Source organism: Cynoglossus semilaevis, chromosome 11 (genome assembly GCF_000523025.1).
Source record: "Cynoglossus semilaevis isolate Cse_v1.0 chromosome 11, Cse_v1.0, whole genome shotgun sequence".
Lineage (NCBI taxonomy): Eukaryota > Metazoa > Chordata > Actinopteri > Pleuronectiformes > Cynoglossidae > Cynoglossus > Cynoglossus semilaevis.
Window position 1 is genome coordinate 157,678 of NC_024317.1, and position 21,817 is coordinate 179,494.

General features: G+C 45.2%; 4 protein-coding genes across 4 annotated transcripts in view; 2 read left to right on the forward strand and 2 right to left on the reverse strand.

Moving 5' to 3' along the window:
- Positions 1-3,781, reverse strand: part of megf6b (multiple EGF-like-domains 6b) — a 28,143-nt gene extending 24,362 nt beyond the window's left edge. The window contains exons 1-3 of the mRNA XM_017036388.2: positions 3,015-3,781; positions 1,474-1,608; positions 869-978 (exon numbers count right to left, since the gene is read on the reverse strand). Coding sequence (XP_016891877.2) covers positions 869-978; positions 1,474-1,608; positions 3,015-3,121 — 352 coding nt within the window. The 5' untranslated portion in view covers positions 3,122-3,781. The remainder of the gene's footprint in view (positions 1-868; positions 979-1,473; positions 1,609-3,014) is intronic.
- Positions 3,782-4,911: 1,130 nt separating this feature from the next.
- akr7a3 (aldo-keto reductase family 7, member A3 (aflatoxin aldehyde reductase)) lies at positions 4,912-7,160 on the forward strand. Its single transcript, XM_008319561.3, has 7 exons — positions 4,912-5,397; positions 5,667-5,854; positions 5,926-6,030; positions 6,197-6,293; positions 6,422-6,521; positions 6,695-6,824; positions 6,896-7,160. Exons 1-7 carry the CDS (start codon positions 5,115-5,117, stop codon positions 7,055-7,057), a joined length of 1,065 nt encoding a protein of 354 aa, XP_008317783.1. The 5' UTR covers positions 4,912-5,114; the 3' UTR covers positions 7,058-7,160.
- A 39-nt stretch (positions 7,161-7,199) lies between these two features.
- On the reverse strand, positions 7,200-9,384 carry mrto4 (MRT4 homolog, ribosome maturation factor). The gene is made up of 8 exons (XM_008319560.3): positions 9,274-9,384; positions 8,940-8,998; positions 8,741-8,844; positions 8,306-8,387; positions 8,165-8,232; positions 7,932-8,083; positions 7,773-7,849; positions 7,200-7,701 (listed from the first exon to the last, which is right to left on the reverse strand). The coding sequence occupies exons 1-8, from the start codon at positions 9,299-9,301 to the stop codon at positions 7,552-7,554; spliced, it is 720 nt and encodes a 239-aa protein (XP_008317782.1). The 5' UTR covers positions 9,302-9,384; the 3' UTR covers positions 7,200-7,551.
- A 992-nt stretch (positions 9,385-10,376) lies between these two features.
- The window catches only part of iffo2b (intermediate filament family orphan 2b), a 14,314-nt gene continuing 2,873 nt past the window's right edge, over positions 10,377-21,817 (forward strand). The window contains exons 1-4 of the mRNA XM_008319564.3: positions 10,377-12,016; positions 18,786-18,846; positions 19,816-19,911; positions 21,253-21,462. Coding sequence (XP_008317786.1) covers positions 11,541-12,016; positions 18,786-18,846; positions 19,816-19,911; positions 21,253-21,462 — 843 coding nt within the window. The 5' untranslated portion in view covers positions 10,377-11,540. The remainder of the gene's footprint in view (positions 12,017-18,785; positions 18,847-19,815; positions 19,912-21,252; positions 21,463-21,817) is intronic.

Sequence of the window (21,817 nt, forward strand, 5' to 3'; positions counted from 1 at the left end):
AGACAGAGAGACAGAGAGACAGAGAGACAGACAGAGAGACAGACAGAGAGAGTAGGACCAGTGCCACTCACTAAATCACTATCTTAACACAATGCATTCCCATTGTCCAGTTTTAGGAGGATTTGGGGGGGTTGGGGGGAGTGTCTTTTTGGATGCAGGTGAAGCTGCTGACAGCGGCTCCACAGATTGTACGGTGCTGACGGAGGAACGGTGCAGCAGGAGTCGGAGCTTCCTTTTATCTCATCTCACTTCACTGCCACATCTTTGGTTACAGAGATAAAAGGACGGCTCTAATATTCTGGACGCCTTCACTGTCCTAGGAAACAGTTGTGTCTGTTGTTGTTGACTTTTCTCGAGGTTTTCTTGGACATATTTGTACACACATACAGTGATCCCTCTCCTATTGTGGTAGTTGGGTTCAAAGACCAAATGGGAAAAAAATCATGAAGTAGAGACGAGATAGTTATTATATTATTTAGGAACCTCCCCCACACTGTCATCAACCCCCCCAGACTGGATTACATGCATGAGCCAATCAGGGTGAAGAACAGAACAGCATGCTCATTGTATTAGCCAATAGTAGGCCGTGTACCATCTCCTCGAGGTAAACAAAGCTACCAGGGGTCGTTCATAAATGACTTATCTCATCTTCAAAACAAAAATCCAAAACTTTCATATGTCTAATCATTTTAAGATTAGACATTGGTCTAGTCAGGTTAAAAAAAAATCTGTGATGTACTGAGGGAGTGAAAGGAGAACCACGACACAGAGCAGGAAGACTGTGTAAATATGTATACATAAATATAAATATATATAATGTACCCCATGGAGGGGTCACAGAAAAACAATAAGAGAGGAGGAAACTCACGATAAAGACAACCAGCTTCCCCATTCAGCTGAGACCACCCACGGCAGCACTTGTAGACCACCTCATAGTCCTGTCTGTACACCTGTCTGTATGCTGTGTAGTACGCCGTCCTAGAAAAACAAGCAAAAGGTTAAAAAATACTTCAATGTAAGGAGTATTGTGGGAGGGGTCTGTGTTCTCCTTTTCTTTTTACTGCACCCCCCCCAACCCCCCCAAGATGGGAACACGCCGTGGTGATCTGCACTAATTGTGACCTTGGCCTCCTTAAAAGTTGGTTTTGACTTAGTTGGACGGTGGACAGATAGGAGTGTGAGACAGTCGGTGGGAGACAGACGGGCTAAAGGTTAGCATTAGAAGGAACTGTGATTAGAGAGCAGCAGGGAGTCGAACCTTGTCCCATCTCAGTGTTCTAGAAACATCTGGACTCTGTTTCTAGAAGTCTCTTGGATGAGAGCAGAAACAGCTTCTAGAAACCAACAAAAACCCAAAGACGCTGATGACACTACACTAAACCAGAAGCCCAGGTTTCCGCAGGCAAACTGCTGAGTCAGCGGCTCTGGATCGCGGAAGGAAACGGAGCAGACAACGAGCGGCGCATGACTCACCTCCTCTCGTATCCCATGCACCACGACTGTCCCCCGCAGCCCTGCTTCCAGACTTTAACCATGCGTGTGAAGGCCTGCACACACGGCTGCCTCTGGGCGACGAGCGTCACCTCCCGCTCCAAACACACGTTGGGCCTGAAAAAATAATGAAAGTGTCAAAATGTGGTTTATTGATTTCCAGAGGGAAATTTACGAGCGCTGCAAAGAAATGCTGCAGAAAAGATGAGAGATAAAGGTTAAATGATGTTTCTAGCTGTGGGTGACACGGCGCCTACCCAGAAGGCACTGCTGTCTGTCTTTGGGGGAAATGCATCAGCCAGCATTTACAGACGTCTCGGTTCTGTTTCTGTGACGTCGTGTCGTCGGTTTTCTAATTCCTTATCTAATTCTATTATCCCTCTAAAAAGGTTGATCAACTGGCAGCCTGTGGGCTGGATCTGACCCGGCCAACCGTCCAATCCGGCCCGTGACTTTATTCCACAATAAACATCATATAAAAATGTGTGTTTGAGTGTCTGGTCCCAGGAAGTCTGACCAGAAAACCCTGGTCCAACACCAGGACCACGACACACTTTACAGCTTTATTTGAACCTGAACTGAAGAGAGAAATGGCAACAAGTTTCAAATATAAACAGTTGAATTGACAGATTTCAAACACTTCACCATCTCCCAGAAAACCGCTGTCAAACATCTGGGTGTTTGAAAGGTGACGCTGGAAAAAAACAGATGGAGGTCGAGGCTGGTTTGTCAGCCGGACGACAGGAAGACAAAGGGTTAGAGTTAGAGTTAGAGTTAGAGTTAGAGTTAGAGTTAGAGTTAGAGTTAGAGTTAGAGTTAGAGTTAGCTGCTGCCGCTGACGTCCTCACATCACTGTAAACACTAATGTGAAGACATAAAAGTGCGAGTCTGACACTTTTATTCCTTTGATAACCGTCCAGGATAAGAGACGGGAAACACGTGGAGATGAGCAACAGTCTGGCAACAGTCTGACAACAGTCAGGCAACAGTCTGACAACAGTCTGACAACAGTCTGGAAACAGTCTGACAACAGTCTGACAACAGTCTGGCAACAGTCTGAGAACAGTCTGGCAACAGTCTGGAAACAGTCTGACAACAGTCTGACAACAACCTGCTGGAATTTCATTAAAAGACATCCCTGAGTCCAGAGAACCTCCACAGATTTCTGCTGAGTTTGTGGTGAAAACGGATTTTAAACTTCTGTGAATGTGACCTCTGTGTTTACGGATGATCCTGAAGACAAACTTAGCAAATCATTGTTTTTGTTATGGCTGAGAGTGAACACAAGTCTGTGCAGGTGACACAGCAGAGTTGATGAACACACTTCAAAGTAAATATGTAGCTGTAAAACACGTCAGGAAAGAATTTAAAGTATTTGTTAAAAAAATACTGAAGAAAAATTGGATTTTCTTCTGATGGAGTGTTACGGTGACAACACCACCAACAACAACAATGACAATAATATACATTAATGTGCAAATCATGCAGAACGAATCCGAAGAAAGACCGAAGGTTTCACTCACATATAAGGCTGGAGACTGCTGCTGCTGCTGCTGCTGCTGCTGTATCTGAATGAACACGTCTGTTGAATAAATAAAAAGAAAAAAGAAAATACAACAAACGTCTTCATTTCCCTCTTCTTCTGTCAGACTACAGCTGAAAACCACGTCCTTTCATGGAGTTCACTCAGAAAAGAACAAAACAAAAGAAAACAGAACCGAACGGAGTCCAGAGAAATGACCAGTGACCGGAGAGCTCAGACATCACACGTCGCGTGGCCGCGCTCTGCTCCTGTGCGTGACACTGACTGGGGGGAGCGGCTCACCCCCCCTCACAACTACAGATGTTAGGTCTCACACACACACACATACACACAGAGAGAGTCTGCCCCCATTGACTTGGTAATGATGGAAGGGGGTATGTTGGGGAGGGGCAGGTTGTTGGGGAGGGGCAGGTTGTTGGGGAGTTATTATCCACAGCTTCTGTGCGGCTGGCACTGAAGACGCTGCTCCAACAGCGCGGAGCTCAGATTTACAGACTGATAAAGTCACGACAGTCACGGCTGACGGACGACCCGGACACACGTCACTCTCCTCATTCATACTCTTTTACCCTTGTTGGATCACTTTCCCCAAAAGGAATTTTAAAAGTTGTAAAATCCAAACTGATGTGTTCTGAATCAGCGCGTTCACGCACAGAAAGTTCGAACTCAGCACAGAAACAGAGGAGGACGCCACGCGCTGTTCATACAAGTCATTACATTTATATATTCTACACTTTCTGACCACGAGTCCTTTAATCAGTTGTGGACTTTTCCACTACTGTTTCATTTTCTGGGTGTGGTTTTTTTGACAAAAAGTTGACAATTAAATCAATTTAAAATTTTTTTCCCTTTGACAAAAAAGTTGACAATTAAATCAATTTAAATGTGACCTCATGTAGTTGATCTTAACAGAAGCTTCTAGAAGTGTCGTCCAGGTGTCCGTGAAGCAGGAAGCAGACCGTGGTCATTCCACAGGGCAAACAGCTGACGGTGGGGTCAAAGGGTCAGCCACCAGGACGGACTGCTGCAGCTCTCCAAACAAAGCTTTCATTGCAGCTCATCTGTGTTCATGACCCCCAGGAGTCCCAGGTCAGGGCCCCCCCACCCACTGAAGCCCCTGCAGGACACACTGGTTTAATCGGATCAGGGGCCCCAGACCGAAAATGTTCGAGCAAAGTAGAAGTGCAACGAGTTTATCACGGGTTTCCAGAGTTAAAGACCTGAACTTCCTGTTCCTACAGGATATGACGCATCAACACAGCTTTGGTGTTTTAATATCAAACATGTCGTTAATAAAAATGTATCATTTCACTATTGTCAATTATTGAAATATTTGTGCATTTTCACACCAACTCCAACATTCTTACATAAATATAAATCTGTCTTAGTTCAACAGTTTTTTTTAATCTATTCCATTTGTCAAATGGAATACTGTATTTTTAGGCCACTGTTTCCAAACCTTTTTTTTGTTTGTTTGATATTTGACATAGAGAAACCAGCACACCATTATACTGATGAACAATTGTAAGATTAAACTAACTAACTGACTAACTAACTAACTATCAGACTTCTAAATCCAATTAATAAAAAGAAGGGGAAAAAACATCTGACTTTTATCTCACAGTCTGTCATGAAGTGAGGCCGAACTCTTGGCAGTGGGGTTATCCTGACACCTTGTGGGGACAAGGGAAAACTACCATTCCACATGTATTTCGACCTATACGAATGTATTAAGTACCGTGCATATAAGGCATTATACTTGTAGCTATTCTCAGTCGTCCAGTTTTTAAAAGTAGTCAGCTGGACTCAATCGAAGACGTTTCGCCTCAAGAGACTTGCGGTGAGTCCAGTTGACTACTTTTAAAACTACTTTTGAGATTGATATAATGAATTAGCATTTAACTCTATTGATAAATTTAAACCGACCGGAAGTAGTCACTGCCAATGGACTTTGCACTACCGTAATCCAACAACCAGTTGTGAATTCCTTCTCCTTCCGTTTTTTATCGTTTAAGGAACTTTACGACGGTCCCTAAACCACGACTTTTGCCCTTCGCTCAGTTAGCTGTAATATCGTAGCATGTTCCTCGTAATACGGAGTGGACTGTGCAGAGTACGACAGAACCACAGTGTCAGAGTAGCGACCCTAGTGTTCGGTCGCAGTATGTCGTCGCAGGAAAACCCCAAAAAGCCCGTGTCCTTGTTGGGGACCATGGCGTTCGGTGGTCGAGCTGACGCCGGGCAGAGCCTGCAGATGGTGCAAGCTTTTCTGGACCGAGGACACAGCCTGCTGGACACGGCCTTCATGTATGTGGACGGGAAGTCGGAAGCGGTCATAGGAGGCATGAACTTACCTGAAACAGGTTCGAACCGCTGCCGTAAAACAGTCAAAAGTTAACGTTGTCTTTTACCGGAGACACGTAGAAAAGCTGTACTTTGGCCCAGGTTCAGGCTGAGGAAGTCCAACAAACAGCAATTATAATATTAAATGAATATTAAGTATATTCACAGCAGCAGTGACTAAGCGTGTGTGACCCAGTGTTTAGCTGCTGTCAGCCGGGGTTCCAGACGCCCTGCCCCGTGTGTATGGATGAATTATGATAGTTTTACTCACCCTGCATCCCTGTCACAGTGAGCGTAGCTACCAAGGCTAACCCCTGGGACGGGAAGACCCTGAAGCCCGAGAGTGTCCGCTCACAGCTGCAGACGTCTCTTCAGAGACTGCGGACCGACTGTGTGGACCTGTTCTACCTCCATGCTCCTGACCATCAGAACCCCATCGTGGACACTCTGAGGGCCTGCAACGAGCTGCACACAGAGGTAAGGAACTTACACTGACGACAGCTTAGAAAACGGTTGACCTACGTTTGACTTCTTTTATTTGTCATTAGGGAAAATTCAAAGAGCTCGGCCTCTCAAACTATGCATCATGGGAAGTGTCTGAAGTTGTGTCTATCTGCAGACACAACAACTGGATCGTGCCAACTGTGTACCAGGTACATTCACCTGAACACAGCTCAGGTCAGAGGTCAGATGGTTTTTATATCCCTGCCTGTAGGTGGAGCAGTAAATTAGGAATTTCACCTAGAACCTTTTGAGGAAACTCGGAGCACTGCTGAAGACCTTTGATGATCACCTGCTGTATGTTCTCACTGTTTACAGGGGATGTACAACGCCACCACCAGGCAGGTTGAGACGGAGTTGCTGCCGTGTCTCAGATATTATGGGATGAGATTCTATGCATACAACCCTCTGGCAGGTGCTGCTGCTCCACCTACTGGGATTCACTGTTATCAGTCCCACCAAAGTAAGTCACCTGGGGGGGGGGGGGGGGGGGGGTTTCATTGAAATGACTGGTAGAGCCTGATGAGGTGGTCTTCACTGCAGGTGGTCTTCTGACAGGAAAGTATCTGTACCAGGACAAAGATGGCTCCCAGCCTGCAGGACGCTTCTTTGGTAACAGCTGGGCTGCAGCCTACAGAGACAGGTAACCAGCTGGACCACACCTGAGTGTGTGGTGGTGACACCAAACCCTGGTGGCCATCAGTGGTACTCAACTGCATTTTCAGGTGGCTTTGAAACAAGACTTGACGAGGACACACAGCACGTTGGCTCTTTTTTCTACATGTATTTGTTAATAAATGGACTGCGTTTTTGAAGGTACTGGAAGAGCAGTCAGTTCCAGGCCGTAGACCTGGTCCTGAAGTCCTTGGAGACGGTGTACGGTTCAGAAAAGCCAACTCTGACGTGCGCTGCCCTCCGGTGGATGTATCACCACTCCCAGCTGAAGGTACTGAACAGACGTCTGTAGTGTGAATATATAGACCTCTCCTCTGACCACTACCTCACCTGTGGTCACAGGGAGACCTGGGAGACGGAGTCATCATCGGGATGTCCACTCTGGAGCAGCTGCAGCAGAACCTGGCCGCCTCAGAGGAAGGTCCTCTGGATGACACAGTGGTCTCTGCCTTCAACCAAGCCTGGGACCTGGTGGCCCATGAGTGTCCCAACTACTTCAGATGAACCCCCCCCACACACACACACACACACCCTCAGACCAGTGAGGTTCCTTTACATCTTTGTTCTGTTTTTTTTTTTTCTGAACATTTTCTTCCTAACGAACAGTAAACTGTTTTCTAATTAAAACCATTTGTTAATGAAATCATTGAGTTTTTTCCCCTGTAGTTTTAATCTTTTCTGGTTGCTGTTGCATAAAAAAAGAAATCCTTAAACATAAACAAATGTATTTCTTACACATTTAAAAAAAAAACACATGGACAATAGAACAGTGTTCACCACTTCACCACTAGGTGGTGTGTGTTTGTGTAAGGCCTTAAATCTGATCTGAGGTTTTCAACAACGATGAACCCTAAAAACTGATTCAAGCTGAAGGACAGCTGTTCATGTTGAGGTTGAAGGGGGGGTCGGGGGATCAACAGTATTGGCTTCAGTGTCAGATTCTCAGGTGGAGAGTGGGACCTTTGTTAAAATCAAGCATACAAGCCTGTGATGTCCTTTTATTCTTCATCAATCTCCTCCTCCTCCTCCTCCTCTTCATCCTTCTCCATCGATTCTTCCCCACCGAGGTTGTCAAACTCTCCTGTTTCTGAGTTCCACATACATTTGATCTGTACCTTGAACTCTGCCATTTCAACACTGAAGAGTTTCTGTGGAAACAAAGTTTACATTTCATTCAACATGAAGCGCGGCCACTGAAGTGAAACATGGCAGAACGTACCAGAACACGAGCCTGCTCCGGAGTCAGAACATCTCCCTGCTTACAGACCTCGTGGTCCTTCAGCAGAGTCACCACTCCTGTAACAATCGCACAGAAAACGTCAGCATTCCAACCGATGACAAAACGACCAAAACCGGCTTTAAAACATCTCGATCATGCCTTTCTTAAGAGCTGTAGGAAGTCCAAGTTGTCTCAGCTGGGGTTCCATGGAGTGAGGGAACTGTTCCAGAGGTCCTTCGTCCAGAGTGATGTCCATCTGTGCCTGGTTGCCTGCACGTGCAAAATCTGTTTCTTTGAAATGATCAAAGTACCTGTAATCAAAGGGATTGGTTGAAGTTGGAGTCGACATTTATTACCAATGAAATCCACTGCGGTCTTTAACCCAGACTTACTCCTGTACTTCATCTTTTGTTTTATTTGTGAACATTACACCAACTTCTCCTCGTAGGTACTTGCTGACCTGAATATTTTCAAAATAAGAGTTGTTAAACATGTACAATCAGATGTAGTTCTGGTCCATAACTGGTTCCTACCTTGTGCAGATTATCTTTGTATTCGTCCGTTTCTCCTTTACCCAAGGCGACCATCATGACTTTGTTTTTGCCAAAGAAGAATCTGTGACACAAGGAGACGTTTTATTGGCTTCTGGAGTGAGTTGGTGTAGATATCTAAGACGACCACCTAAACTGACAGGAACCACGGTTCAAAATGTTAAGTCACAACTGTATACAATTGAATGACATTGCTGCCATTAGAGTTAAAAACTCAATGTTAACATGTAAGAAATGAGGTCCAATATAAGGGGCAAAATGAGGTCCAATATAAGGGGCACATACAATACAACCAGTGGCCACTGTAAGTGTTTGAGGCCTATAAACATGTTAATGCAGGGTCAACAGGATGACTGGACTGTAGAGGAGCTCCTACTGTACCACGGCGGCGGATCCACGGCTGTTACACGTCATTACCTGCTGTGTTTCCAAGCAGTCCTCACGTCTTTTAGCTTGTTATTCCTCATGTTAGCCACAGAGAATATGAACAAGTATCTGTAGGTGTCCACACATTTCCGTAGCTAAACGCAAAAGAGCACAAATACGTGTGTGAGCAGGAAATACTTTTGATCAAATAAGTGTCAATAATCAATAGAATCATGGGGGGTGGGCTCACCTCTTCGATTAGCTTCTGCTTTAACTCCAGCCCCTTCTTGGCTGTCTTGGTTAACGAAACTATAAAAGGTTACATAGAAAATGGCAAATGTACGTCATTATAGACGGTAGAAGTTGTATCGTGTCTTTCAGAAACTGTGATACATCAGGATTTTTACGACGTCATTAAACGAGTAATCTGCAATTTGGACATTGACGGCGGACCACTCGCTAGCAAAAGTTTAAGTGGGCTCTTGTTTTGCTTTCGTATTTTTTCTGTTAACGTATTGACACACAAAACACGTTTCTCTTTTAAAAGTCTGTATTTTATGCGATCTGCAAATATATTATCTTACTTTTCTTGTCCCTCTTCGACTTAGGCATGGTTTCCACTCACGATGGCAGAGCAGCAGGCGCACACGTGAAGTAAAAGGACCCCAAATGTTTCTGTTCATTAAAGCTGCCCGTGACTCGCCTGATTAGAAATAAAATCTTTAATTGTACAGAACAGAAATGTGAGCATAATAGCAAAATTAAGACAGTTTAAAGATGTTTATTTTTTAAACAACATGCAACGTACTTAAGAATACAAAAATACAAATAAAAGTCCAAAGGAAAGAAAGATATAAACAACAGCGGGAATTATACATTTAACACTGAATTTAAACGATACTTTAAAAATATCCTGTTAATGTTTTTTATTTTTAAAACCACCCGATTTCGCTTAGAGAATTTCGAGTAAACAAAATGTACGTGTAATTCTAAATATTAATCTATATTATGTGTGACACAAATGGGTAGCTGTCTTTAGTGCGGTAAACACAATATTCCGCTAGAGGTCGTTAGAGCTCAAATTGTAAAGTAGTCGAATAGTAGAACAGTATAGACATTTTTGATGGTGCAACAGACCAAGTGAAAGAGAGGATTTTTAAATTACATTTAATTCAAATAATTTTTAGATTCGTTTTGTTTTTTAATGACAATGAAAATGTCTTTTCTTTTAGGAAACAGGGGTTTAGTGCAGTTGCCATTTTTAACCAGTGGAGGGCTGTGCAAGGAAAGTAAATAGTAAGATGAAAACAGATGAGGAATTATTGCATTTCACATAATCTACATTACAGTGACTATCGCTGTATTAATCACTGCAGTAATAAGTATTGTGAACAAGTCCTTTTCACTAAATGGGAAAATATGAACCTGCTTTAAGACCATAATGTACGGTCTATTCCAAAAGGTAATATTTACAGAGTGATGAATAGACAGACAGACAGACAGACAGATAAATGGCACTTTATTAATCCTTGGGGAGTTTCCTTTGGGAAATGTAGGCTCCAGCAGCAGTACAGCACCAAAAAAAACCCAATAAAAACTCACAAATAGGTAAAAATACAATAAAATAAAATAAAATACAAACAAGAGTAGCAGTACACTGTCAATGAATATTGGAAACGTGAACAGTGGATGTTAGTAGATCAGATTAGTAGGTTAGTAGAAGTAGACAGATAGTGTTAGTAGTATTAGTAGGTAATTGCTGTTGCCGTGTATAGTGTTGTTGATTACAATCTCAATTATTAGTCACTATTACATTTCAATGATACCATTGTTAACCATTGTTAATGCAGGGATTCGTCTGGTCTGGTGCGGACATTCTACAGTGATATGATTTGATATAGAACATGTCGCCACGTCTCAACAACACACGGACTGAACGGTTTGATTTGATTTGATTTTAAAAGTTTAATTATTCTGAATATTTTAGTAAATTGTTAGGTAATAAAGGTACTTCAAGTATCATTCTTGCCAATGAAGAGTCCAGTAGAAGTGCTGTTTACTACGTCATCAGATCATGACGTCCTGTTATTAAGAGTTAACTGTTGTTGGGTCTTTTCATTTACCCCGTGCTTTATGCCCTCATCCTCTCCTCATGACTCTGAGGGTGAGAAAGAGAGGAGAGAGGGAGGGTTGGCTGTGTGTGTGTGTGTGTGTGTGTGTGTGTGTGTGTGTGTAGTGCCGACTTTAGCACTTTGCAACATGATCCGTGCTCACAGGCCGGGCTCTGACTGCGGTCCTTCAGCATCCAGCCCACTGCTCCACATGGTGGCCGAATAAGAAAAAGGGAAGGAGAGATAGAAGGGGGAATGGTGAGTGAAGGAAGAAGGTGGGCCGTTTCTCTGGGACTACATCAAGACAAAGCCAAGGCAAAGATGAAGGAGGTGACGGGAAATTGTGATGCTGCTGCTACTGCTGCTGCTACTGCTGCTGCTACTGCTGCTGCTGCTGCTGCCGGTCGTGGTCTGCGTCAAACCTCCGGCTGCTCCAGGAGATGATGCCCTCGGTGTCTGTTAACGGACATTCTCTGGTTTATAGTGCGGCTCTGTGAACAGCCTCGGTGCCGGGCCCACCTAGGATCTGTGGTCAACATGAGGCAGGGACAGTGATGGTCAGCCCGTGTCCAGCCGCCTCGTGCCCCTCAGCATCTGCATTGTAAGAAGAGAGTGCCCCCAGAGGAGGGTAAATGTGACTAAAATGCAGAGGTAATACAACGACAACAGCGTGTTGTGGTTTGATCATCTGGACAGAGCTACAGTCGGATTACGGGCTGTTGTTTTTGTCTTCTGCCGACATGAATTCGATGTTTTTCTCCGACACTCCGCCCGCTCCGGTCTGTAACGGCCCGCCCGGGTCTGGCGCGGTGACCAGCGCCCTGCGAAACGACCTGGGCTCCAACATCCATGTGCTGAAAACCCTCAACCTGCGCTTCCGCTGCTTTCTCGCCAAAGTACACGAACTGGAGAGAAGGAACAAGATCCTGGAGAGCCAGCTCCAACAGGCTCTGCAGAGGACACAGTACCGGCACCTCTACACCCGGGAGGTGGCGGTGCAGACGGACGGTCCCGAGTCACGACTGCCGGGAACCATCTGGAGCTTCACCCACATCCGGAGGCAAGGGGAGCGCTTCGAGACCCTGCATGGGCCCGGGGTGACGTGGACTCACCCTGACGGAGTTGGAGTCCAGATAGACACGATCACACCAGAACTGAGGGCTCTGTATAACGTACTGGCCAAAGTCAAGAGGGAGAGAGACGAGTACAAGAAAAGGTGAGTAAAATACTCTCTGCGTACAGCGATACAGTAAAACCGAAATACTGTATATATTCTGTGTCATGTAGTGAACGACCACCATGGAGTTGTTGAGACAACGACTCATGCACATTCAGCAGCTCTTTCTGCTTCTGGCCTTGGTGAACAAAATCAGTTTTCACTTTATTGTTAAAATAATAATTAAATGGTTTACTAGCTGAGTTAATCACTGATTAACGACAGATTTAAACTACAGTGGTCCTGTTCAGACCTGGTCCTGTTCAGACCTGGTCCTGTTCAGACCTGGTCCTGTTCAGTCCTGGTCCTGTGGTTTTACTCTAATGGTGAAAACTGTCAGGAAAACGTTTAAAAAACCCAGCAGTGAAACACATTCAGTTCCAGAGTTTCTGTGGTTTTGATGAGGTTTGTTGGATCCACTCCGAGTTTCTTTCAAAACTTTGGTGAAGTTGTTTTCCTCCAAAATAATAACACTATATATTAATACATATTAGTTATATCAATATTAACCTGTTAACCATTACCTTGTAATCCATTTGACACTTCAGATGGTATTTTAAACTTGAAGAGCTCTGGTGAAAAGGAAAAGTTTTCCCACAGTGTGTGTAAATAACAGTTTATTCACATCAACATTCATTCATTTTGTCCTAAAACCATAAACCAAGTCCACAACAGACCATCGAGTTTTCTGAGGCTGAAATCAATGATGTGATTGGCCAACTGTGGACGTAAACGTTGATGAAGAGCCTTGCCCCGTTTATTCACATCAACATTCATTCATTTTGTCCTAAAACCATAAACCAAGTTACAAGCCGTCTGTTGTAACACCACCTTGATGAACTTATAAGAGTTCACATGTGATGTTTGCAGTGATTTCTCACTGGGATTCTAAGGCTGCAGTCACTGAGCTGCTGGGCGTGCTGTGGTCGACGTCGCGGTCGTGCACCAGGTCGGGCTGATGCCAGTAATCCTCAATGTCAGCTGAGGGTTTTGGGCTGCTGACTTGGCAGAACAGGATATTTTAAGATGTGATTTAAGATTTGCTTTGGAGAAACAGGATTTTTGTTATTATTTATTCATGGCTCCCCCTGTTGATTGATAGATAGAACTTCATTTGTCTGCTACTTTCTCACTCTCACTGTGGTGGTCATTATGGTCAGTGTCTGCAGCAGCTCCTCTGATACTGTTCTGAGGTCAGTGTCCCACAGGAAGGACAAACCAATCCTGTTTCTCACACACTTCTGAGGAAATTCCAGTGTCGCCTGATTGTTCGTCTGACTTAGTCACATTAGCAGCACTTCCTGAGGACTCACTGCAGGGTCTAACCCAGGGGCCCAGGTCGACCAGCGCGGCTGTGTGTGATGTCATGATTCAAAGTGAAAACATTTGACAGGCCTCCGTCTGGACGATGAGGGCGGCTGTGACGAACGCTGACTTCCCTGTGAGTTCACTGACTCAGTGACACAGAATGTGTGTGTGTGTGTGTGTGTGTGAGCTCCAAATCCCCTCTGGGAAACTGAATATCCTGTCCAGTCATTCCCTGTAACCAGTGGATCCTTTTTTGTGCATTTCTGCCTGAGAAGATGAACAGCAACGTCTGGGAAGAAAGCCAAAAAAAAAAAAAAAAATTGTTGCAGCCAAACCCTGGCTCTACTTGATCCAAAGCTCTGACCTGAAGTCAGTGGATCAGTCGTCACTGGTGTTTTCTGGATCAGTCATTTTTACTCAGCAGCTCACAGTAAGGTCATGTTTTCAGTCCTGGTCATCGAGTCTCAGACAGAAAAGGCATTTTCATTTCTCATCTATATTTATCTGTGGACTCCATCACCTGGTCCAGTTAGCTTGTACCAGGACAGTTAGCTTGTACCAGGACAGTTAGCTTGTACCAGGACAGTTAGCTTGTACCAGGACATTCGCTAACATGAGGATGTCCTACCGCCATAGAAACCGAGAAATTAGTTTTTTTAACCAGAGCCAGAACCAGTACCAGTACCAGTACCAGAACCAGTACCAGAACCAGTACCAGAACCAGTACCGGAACCAGTACCAGAACCAAAACCAGTACCAGAACGTTCATACAGTAAATCTTTTTCTGAGTCCCTACTTCTTCACAGTTTTCACTCACTGTCACTCGTTTTCTTTCTGCCTCCCATTTTAAGTCCTCTTTACTACTGTCACATTTCAGTGATTCACCCCCCCCCCCGGGCCTCTGTGCTCTTTGTGTTCCTCTGTGCCAGTCCATCCTCCTCCACCCTTCGTTCCTCTCTATGTCATACAGGCTGTTTTGGCCTTCCCCCCCCCCCCGTTCACTTGACCGAGTCGTTCAATTTGATGCAGTTTCTGCTGAAGGAACTTCTCCTCCTCAGAGTGTGTGTGATTTCAAAGACACTGTCGTTTGATCAGCGTTTCTTTAGTCAAAATATATTCAAAATAAATGGAAAGTCCAGAATTTGATAATTACCATCCAATTAGATCCATTTAATAAACAGATAAACTTTTATTTTAAATAGCAGTAAGTGGGGGGGGGGTCTGTGCCACCTTTTTACCAGTAAAGGTCCCAGGGCCTTGAACTCAGCGGCCGACACTGATGGACGTGTTTGACAGAGAACAGAGAACAGACAGCACAGACAGAATATTCAAACTTCCCAGGTCCAGTGAACACATCATATCAGCACTGACTCAGATAATATTCAAATGGCAGCAGCAGTGTGAAAGGAAAATACTGTGTACTGTGTACTGTGTACTGTGTACTGTGTACTGTGTACTGCCATGGACACACATCCAGAGTTGGCTGAACCTCCTTCCTGCTCACTGCTCTGCCTGTGCTATAGTTGATCGTTTGTCGGAGGCCAACAACAACAACAACAACAACAACGACAACAACAATGACGACAACAACGACGACGACGACAACAACAACGACGACAACAACGACAACAACGACAACAACGACAACAACAACGACGACAACAACAACAACGACAACGACAACAACAACAATGACGACAACAACGACAACGACAACAACGGCGACAACAACAACAACGACGGCGACAACGACAACAACAACAATGACGACAACAACAACAATGACGACAACAACAACAATGACGACAACAACGACGACGACGACAACAACAACGACAACAACAACAACGACGACAACAACGACGACGACAACAACAACGACGACAACAACGACAACGACAACAACGGCGACAACAACAACAACGACGGCGACAACGACAACAACAACAATGACGACAACAACAACAACAATGACAACAACAACAATGACGACAACAACAACAACAATGACAACAACAACAATGACGACAACAACGACGACGACGACAACAACAACGACAACAACAACAACAACAACGACAACAACAATGACGACAACAACGACGACAACAAAAACAACACCGACAACGACGACAACAACGACAACAACGACGATGACAACAACAACAACAGCGTCAGTTTAAAGATTATCCTCAGTCTGCGTCTGTGACCTTTTGACCTAATGACACATAATTATTCACCCTTCCAACGATTAGTAAATGAAAAATTGGAGATCAAAGAATGAATTCCCACTCAGGAGAAAGTTCCTGTCATCAAACTGGAACTGATTCCATCGTTGAACCTTCAGACTTTGAACAGTCACTGTTTCAGTTGATGACATCACACTGAGCCTCTCGGCTCTGGGTTAGGGTCAGGGTTCTGGTAACTGGTTAGAACAGGATGGTGTTCTTCTGACCTTCAGCTCTTGGTTGGTGTTGACTGGTAACACACGCACATAAAACCACAGCCAGTGGCTGCTGTTCAAACCTGCTCTGGATCAACAACCGTTGGGCGTTTTCTCCTGGTCTAGAACATTCTGACACGGCTGAGTTTCAGACCACAGGTACACACAAGTACACACACAGCTGTGTACCTTATATAATATCTACTACAATACTACGTCAGGTGTGCGTGCCCACAGGTAAAGATGATATTGTTGGGCCTGCCTCCCCCGCCCTGATCTCCATCTCCGGGGATGGGTGCCAGCGGTGAACCGCACGTCACTCCCAGTGCTCCTCCACCCTGATGTGGCCTGGACATGCCTGTGTGTACACAGTACAAATCCATGTCATTTGTAAGGCAGAATAAACACAACACAGCCCCCCCCCCCCCCCCCCCCCTCCCAAGACCGCCAGGGGCCATTGTCTGTTATATAAGTACCCAGGGTCTGTTTGATCTTAGATGAAGACTGTATGAGTGCGCACCTACAGGCCAGAGTGAGTACTGCACAAGGCTACATCATAGTTATAAGAATACAACTGGTGGGGCTACTGTAGCTTCAGTTATTCTGTACTGTAGAATACTGCAGTACTATGACATATTACTAGCATGTTGGAAATTATACCTCATTCTTGTACAAAAGCTTGGTTAAACATTTGGTACCGAACTGTACGAAAATAAAATAAAACACATCCCATTAAAACAAGACTAAAATAATGACTTCAAATATCCACTTTCCTCTGAAGCTAAGCTAAGCTAAGCTAACCTTGGCCCAGACTATCGTCCGTGTGATCGGACGCCGTTGTCCTGCGTTTCCTTCGGTCGCCCAGGTGTTTTAAATCATTAGACGTCTGGTCTGTAGGTTGGTTTAAGACGACTGACCGGAGAGGTCCACGGTCCACGGTGCCTTCATGGTCCTCCAGGGAAAACCCTAACAACTCAGCACTGTTGTAGTTCAGCAGCTGGACTGTGTTGGACCAGAAGCTGCTTTGTGGAGCTGCAGAGTGAATGTGAGGTCACAGGTCACGGCGGTGTGTGTGTGTGCTGGGAGTCAGTGTGAGCTGAACGAGCCACAGGAATGATGGAAATCCCTGGGGGGGGGGGGGGGGGGGGGGGTGGGTAGACGGACGCGGGGCCACAGGAATGATGGAAATCCCTGGGGGGGGGGGGTCAGATTGATTCCACAGTGATGGAGAAGCAGGGACATTAAATGACGTTGACCTTGGCGTTGACCTGGCGGTTCAGAGACCCCCAGCAGTCAGACAGACGGTGGACTCCTGCGCCGCTTATGCTGCAACATTAGCGCGGTACGCATGTCTCCCTGTGGCCTCTGGGGAGGCTATAGATTACAGAGCATCCTGACATTCAGTCGATGACCCACTATGGTCACTCCGCCCTCTTTGCCCTCCTCCCTCCAGGAAAACTTTCCCACTGTTTCACATCAACTGGGATGAAATCATTACATCGAGATGAAAACAGTGAAGTTCACACTAAGATACCCCTGCACTCACTGACAGTTACCCCTGCACTCACTGACAGTTACCCCTGCACTCACTGACAGTTACCCCTGCACTCACTGACAGTTACCCCTGCACTCACTGACAGTTACCCCTGCACTCACTGACAGTTACCCCTGCACTCACTGACAGTTACCCCTCCCGTCAGTGGGTAAACTGGGTGAGGTCGGGGTGAGTGCAGCCACACCTTTTTCCTGCTGCACTCCTGGGCGTTCACAGTGAGAGATAAAATCACTGAATCATAATTAATTTTCCCATGATTCCCATCATCTGTCAACGATCAGGAATAAATCAACCTGGGAGAGAAATCATTATCAGCAACGACTGGAGGAGGTGGATGAGGAGGTGGAGGAGGAGGTGGAGGAGGACAGTGAGACGCCCAGTTAAGACTGAGGCAGTTTACAGTCAAGTGTGACTCCGGAACATTCCAGCCTGGGAGTGTTAGTTGGCCAGAGCTGCAGGAATGTGACTGTTCAACAAACAGATCTGTCTGAGAAAATGTCTGAGTGTTGGACACAGGACACTGTCTGTGTCCCTAACTCTCATCTCTGAATCACGTGTTTATGGGGGAGGGGGGGGGGGCACTCTGCAGGTCCTGAAGGTTGGGTGATATTTTAGTGACAGCTGAGATGAGATGGAGGCTCAGATGAAGGGGTGAGACGTCTGTGCCTGTGAGGTCATCGGTGAAGTAGTCTGTGGTGGTCTGTGGTGGTCTGTGTCCACATGTTCAGACAACACTGCTGTGGTCACAGGACCACCGTGGTTCAACCCTGGTACGGACCAGCGTCATGAGTCAAAGAGGTCTGTGCTGCTAATCATATCCTAACAGTGCCATATCTTTAGGACCAGGACAGGACATGTGTCGTTACACCTTTTTCTGGACAAATCAGAAGAGTTTATTCTCCACATGTTTGACCAGGAGGTGGCGCTCTGATGCTGTTTTCAACTCATCTTCAGAACACTGAAACATTTGCTAATTATATTGAAGCAACAACAGCAACAACAACAAGCGTTCAGCTCTGGCGTTCCTCAGTGTGATTCTATGGTCGTAGCTCTAGGACCGGAGCGCCGTCTCATTCCGTGTGAATGAAGGAGTGAAGGAATCCAGGCCGCAGCCCAGACGCTCCACCCTCCTGGGTGTGTTGGAGCTCAAATGTCCTTACACAGTCATTCACATGTTCACAAGCTTTTCATGAGCAGTGTTTGTAGAAGGACGGAGCTCCTTTCTTCTTTATGGCTTTATTGAGGGGGGGCAGTGGGGGGGGGTTAAAGAGATGGACAGACAAAGGAAAAATGGAGCAACAAAAATGAAAACAGGACGGGGAAGTGGGCGTGTACCCACATCGTCAAGGGCATCTGTAATCAGAGAGGGGATATTATCTTACCTTACCTTGTATAGTGACCCCCCCCCCCCCCCCCCCCCCCCCCCCCCCCGCGGGCGGGGGGGGCTGTGTTCTGTGTTACAGATGGGAAGAGGAAGTGTCCAAACGGGAGCAGCTGGAGTCCACAGTGGAAACACTGGAGCAGGTCTGGAGCCAGAACACGTCAGAACATCAGAACATCAGAACATAGAACAACAGAACATAGAAGATCAGAACATAGAAGATCAGAATATAGAACATCAGAACATAGAAGATAGAACAACAGAACATAGATCATCAGAACATCAGAACCTTAACATCTCCGTTCACAGCACTGAGGTCATTCACTACGGTACGGTAACAGCCAAAAGGAAGTGGACTAGTTTAGCTGGTAGCAGTCTCCCATTACTGTGGTCACAGAAATAGATGTAGATAAAAATCGATTGAGGCTCTAAGGCTGCATCATAACACATGACACCGCCACTAGAGGGAGCATCTCTCCAGCCGCCCACATCCACTATCGTCCCCATAAATCGATCCACGGCTGAATGAGTATTCGTCTTCTGTTGTGGGTCAGCAAAATCCCAGATATGGGGGGAGTGCCCCCCCCACCACGCCTCGGGGCTTTAACTGTTCCGAGTGTGTGTGTGTGTGTGTGAGAAAGAGAGAGAGAGAGAGAGAGAGACGTAGGCAGGAAATGTTTGCAGACATACAGTAACAGCAATAATAAAAAATAATACAATGACAAAGGCCTTAAAAATAAACAGGAAGGACATTAAATATTAGGTCCAATACAAACGTTGAACACCTGTTTGAAAAGTTGAACACGACGACTGTAGAACAGTTCAAATCCCACCAGACAACAACGTCAGAGCACTTCAGGTTGACGACCATCTGGTCAACACTCAGCTTCAACAACAGTCCAAAACGTCAATGTGTCGTCAATGTGTTGAAGAAACCACAGCTGGTTAGGAACCTCAGGAACTGTTACTGTTGTCCTGGTACCGATGAATCTATAAAATATATGGTCAGTCACCAAGAATGACATCACAGCACCAGTGATCAGAGCTGATGTAGGAACACATCACACTGACGTGTTAAACCCCTGGTTCATGGTCTGACCTTCTGTCCTCAGAGTATCCAGGACTCGTCAGAGATCCAGAACGACCTGAATGAGAAGGTGGACAGACTGAAGACTGAACTGGTGGTCTTCAAGAGTCTGATGACCGACGTGAGTGTTCACTCACCGCTGACACCCTGAGGCCATCCTTCAGTAGGACAGGAAACTCTTCTTCTGGACCAGAATTGATCTGTGTACTGGCCTACACCTAGTACTTCACCAAACCTTCTCTAGGTTTAAAAACATACAATGGACTGGAAGTCACTGTGACAGGATTTGAATCCAAACCAAAAGATGAGACAGTATTTATGGAGTAAAACTAGTACTAGTTGGACAGAAAGTGAGCAGAGCTTTTTGACTGTGGCAATCAATTAACAAAAACAATGTTGCTTAAACAAGTCTCAACAAAGAGACGTGGTGAGGTGTACACGCCCGTGACACACCTGTGTACTCATCAGTACTAGGGCGTGTCTTCACGTGTTTCATTAGAGTACTATTATCATAACAGAACAACTCTCACTGTAGTTCTCCTCCAAACTGCTGATTCTTCTATTAACTACCAGTGAGAAGAAACAGCTAACGCTGACTCACCGCTGCCACCTCTGGTATCAGAAGAGTATCCAGTCGATAGATCAGTGCGTTTCGAGTACGGAAATATAGCACAATATATACTGTAGTATATATAGTTTACAAATGAAGTATTGGGCAGTTTCAGTATCAGAACATCTCTATTCTGTATAATACTAAACATGGACGATACTACAAGTCTGAGTATCGGTACTAGAACAGACTCTTCCCCCTGTTCTTCCTGTATCTGAATCCAGTGAATTTATATTTGAAGAACACAAATGTCTGGATGCCGAGGTTTAATGGAAGAAGGAAAAATATCTGAAACTGACCTCCAGCTGTGAACAGTACTGTGATACAGTTGAGAAATACTGCAGTAGTGTTCAGCCGGTGGTAAATACAGATGTTTTTCTGTTGTTGTTGTTTACCTGTTTATCCTGCTGATCGTCACTCTGTGCCTCCAACAGTTTCATGGAACTTTCTGTAGTAGTCAAACCCCCCAGGATCACGGCACTGAATATCCAGCTGTAGTTACAGAGCTCATGTATGTCGCCACCATGTGTCAGTGAAGCAGCATTACGCCACATGAATCCAAATCGTTACTGAAACATTTGTCCACACCTGCGGTTTTCCTAATGTGAAAACTGGGGTCAAGTCAAGACGAACAAAGTTAAAAAAGTCAACGCTAGATTAGAGAGATCAGGAATGAACATAATTATAATATAATTCATGTTTGGACTAAAGTTATTTAGCGTTTTATTACAACAAAATGATTAAATCCAGGGCAAAAACTTTTTTTTACATGAAAACATGGTTCCAAACCTTTTTGACAAGTGCCGCTTCGTTGACGTCATTGTGACAAAGCCATGTTTTTTGTTCACGCAGCAAATGTCAGACCTGGACTCCCAGATTCAGGAGAAAGCCAGACGCGTGGACATGGACATCTGCAGACGGATCGACATCACGGCCAAACTGTGTGACGTAGCTCAGCAGCGCAACTCAGAGGACATGTCCAAGATGTTCAACGTCAGTCCAGCCAGATCGCTCCCAGAGAAGGTGAGTGACCGCCGCAGGAAGAGGTTTTTGAAACGCTCCGTTATCTTCAGACCAATCCTTTGGCTAGCTTAAGCTATTCCTGGGATATCTTTTAGCAACTTTTGCCATATTTGTGACAGTTTTATATATTTTTGGGACAATGTTCAGTGAGGTTTTCTTTACGTTTTGTTCAGTCTTTGTAGCTCATTTGTAGCCTCGTCATTGGTCAGATCTAGTTCAACATCTAGTGCTACAGTTTAGCTAATATGTTTTATTCTGCTCCACCTCCACCATGAGTCCAGCGGGTGTTTGATTCCTCGTCACCATCAGAGTGCCTGATAAAAACACCTTCATATCAGCTCTGATGGAAACAACAGGGAAGCTGTGTCTTCACACCTGTGTGTGTGTGTGTTCA

What these genes read in the sequence shown, in the direction of transcription:
- akr7a3 (XM_008319561.3), top strand. Translation starts at nt 5,115, where the DNA reads ATGTTCCTCGTAATACGGAGTGGACTGTGCAGAGTACGACAGAACCAC. An exon ending in TGCATACAACCCTCTGGCAG is followed by an intron (nt 6,294 to 6,421) that starts GTGCTGCTGCTC and finishes TCTTCACTGCAG; the next exon opens with GTGGTCTTCTGACAGGAAAG. An exon ending in ATCACCACTCCCAGCTGAAG is followed by an intron (nt 6,825 to 6,895) that starts GTACTGAACAGA and finishes CTGTGGTCACAG; the next exon opens with GGAGACCTGGGAGACGGAGT.
- mrto4 (XM_008319560.3), bottom strand. Translation starts at nt 9,301, where the DNA reads ATGCCTAAGTCGAAGAGGGACAAGAAAA. An exon ending in ACAAAAGATGAAGTACAGGA is followed by an intron (nt 8,084 to 8,164) that starts GTAAGTCTGGGT and finishes CTTTGATTACAG; the next exon opens with GTACTTTGATCATTTCAAAG. An exon ending in CGGAGCAGGCTCGTGTTCTG is followed by an intron (nt 7,702 to 7,772) that starts GTACGTTCTGCC and finishes TTGTTTCCACAG; the next exon opens with AAACTCTTCAGTGTTGAAAT.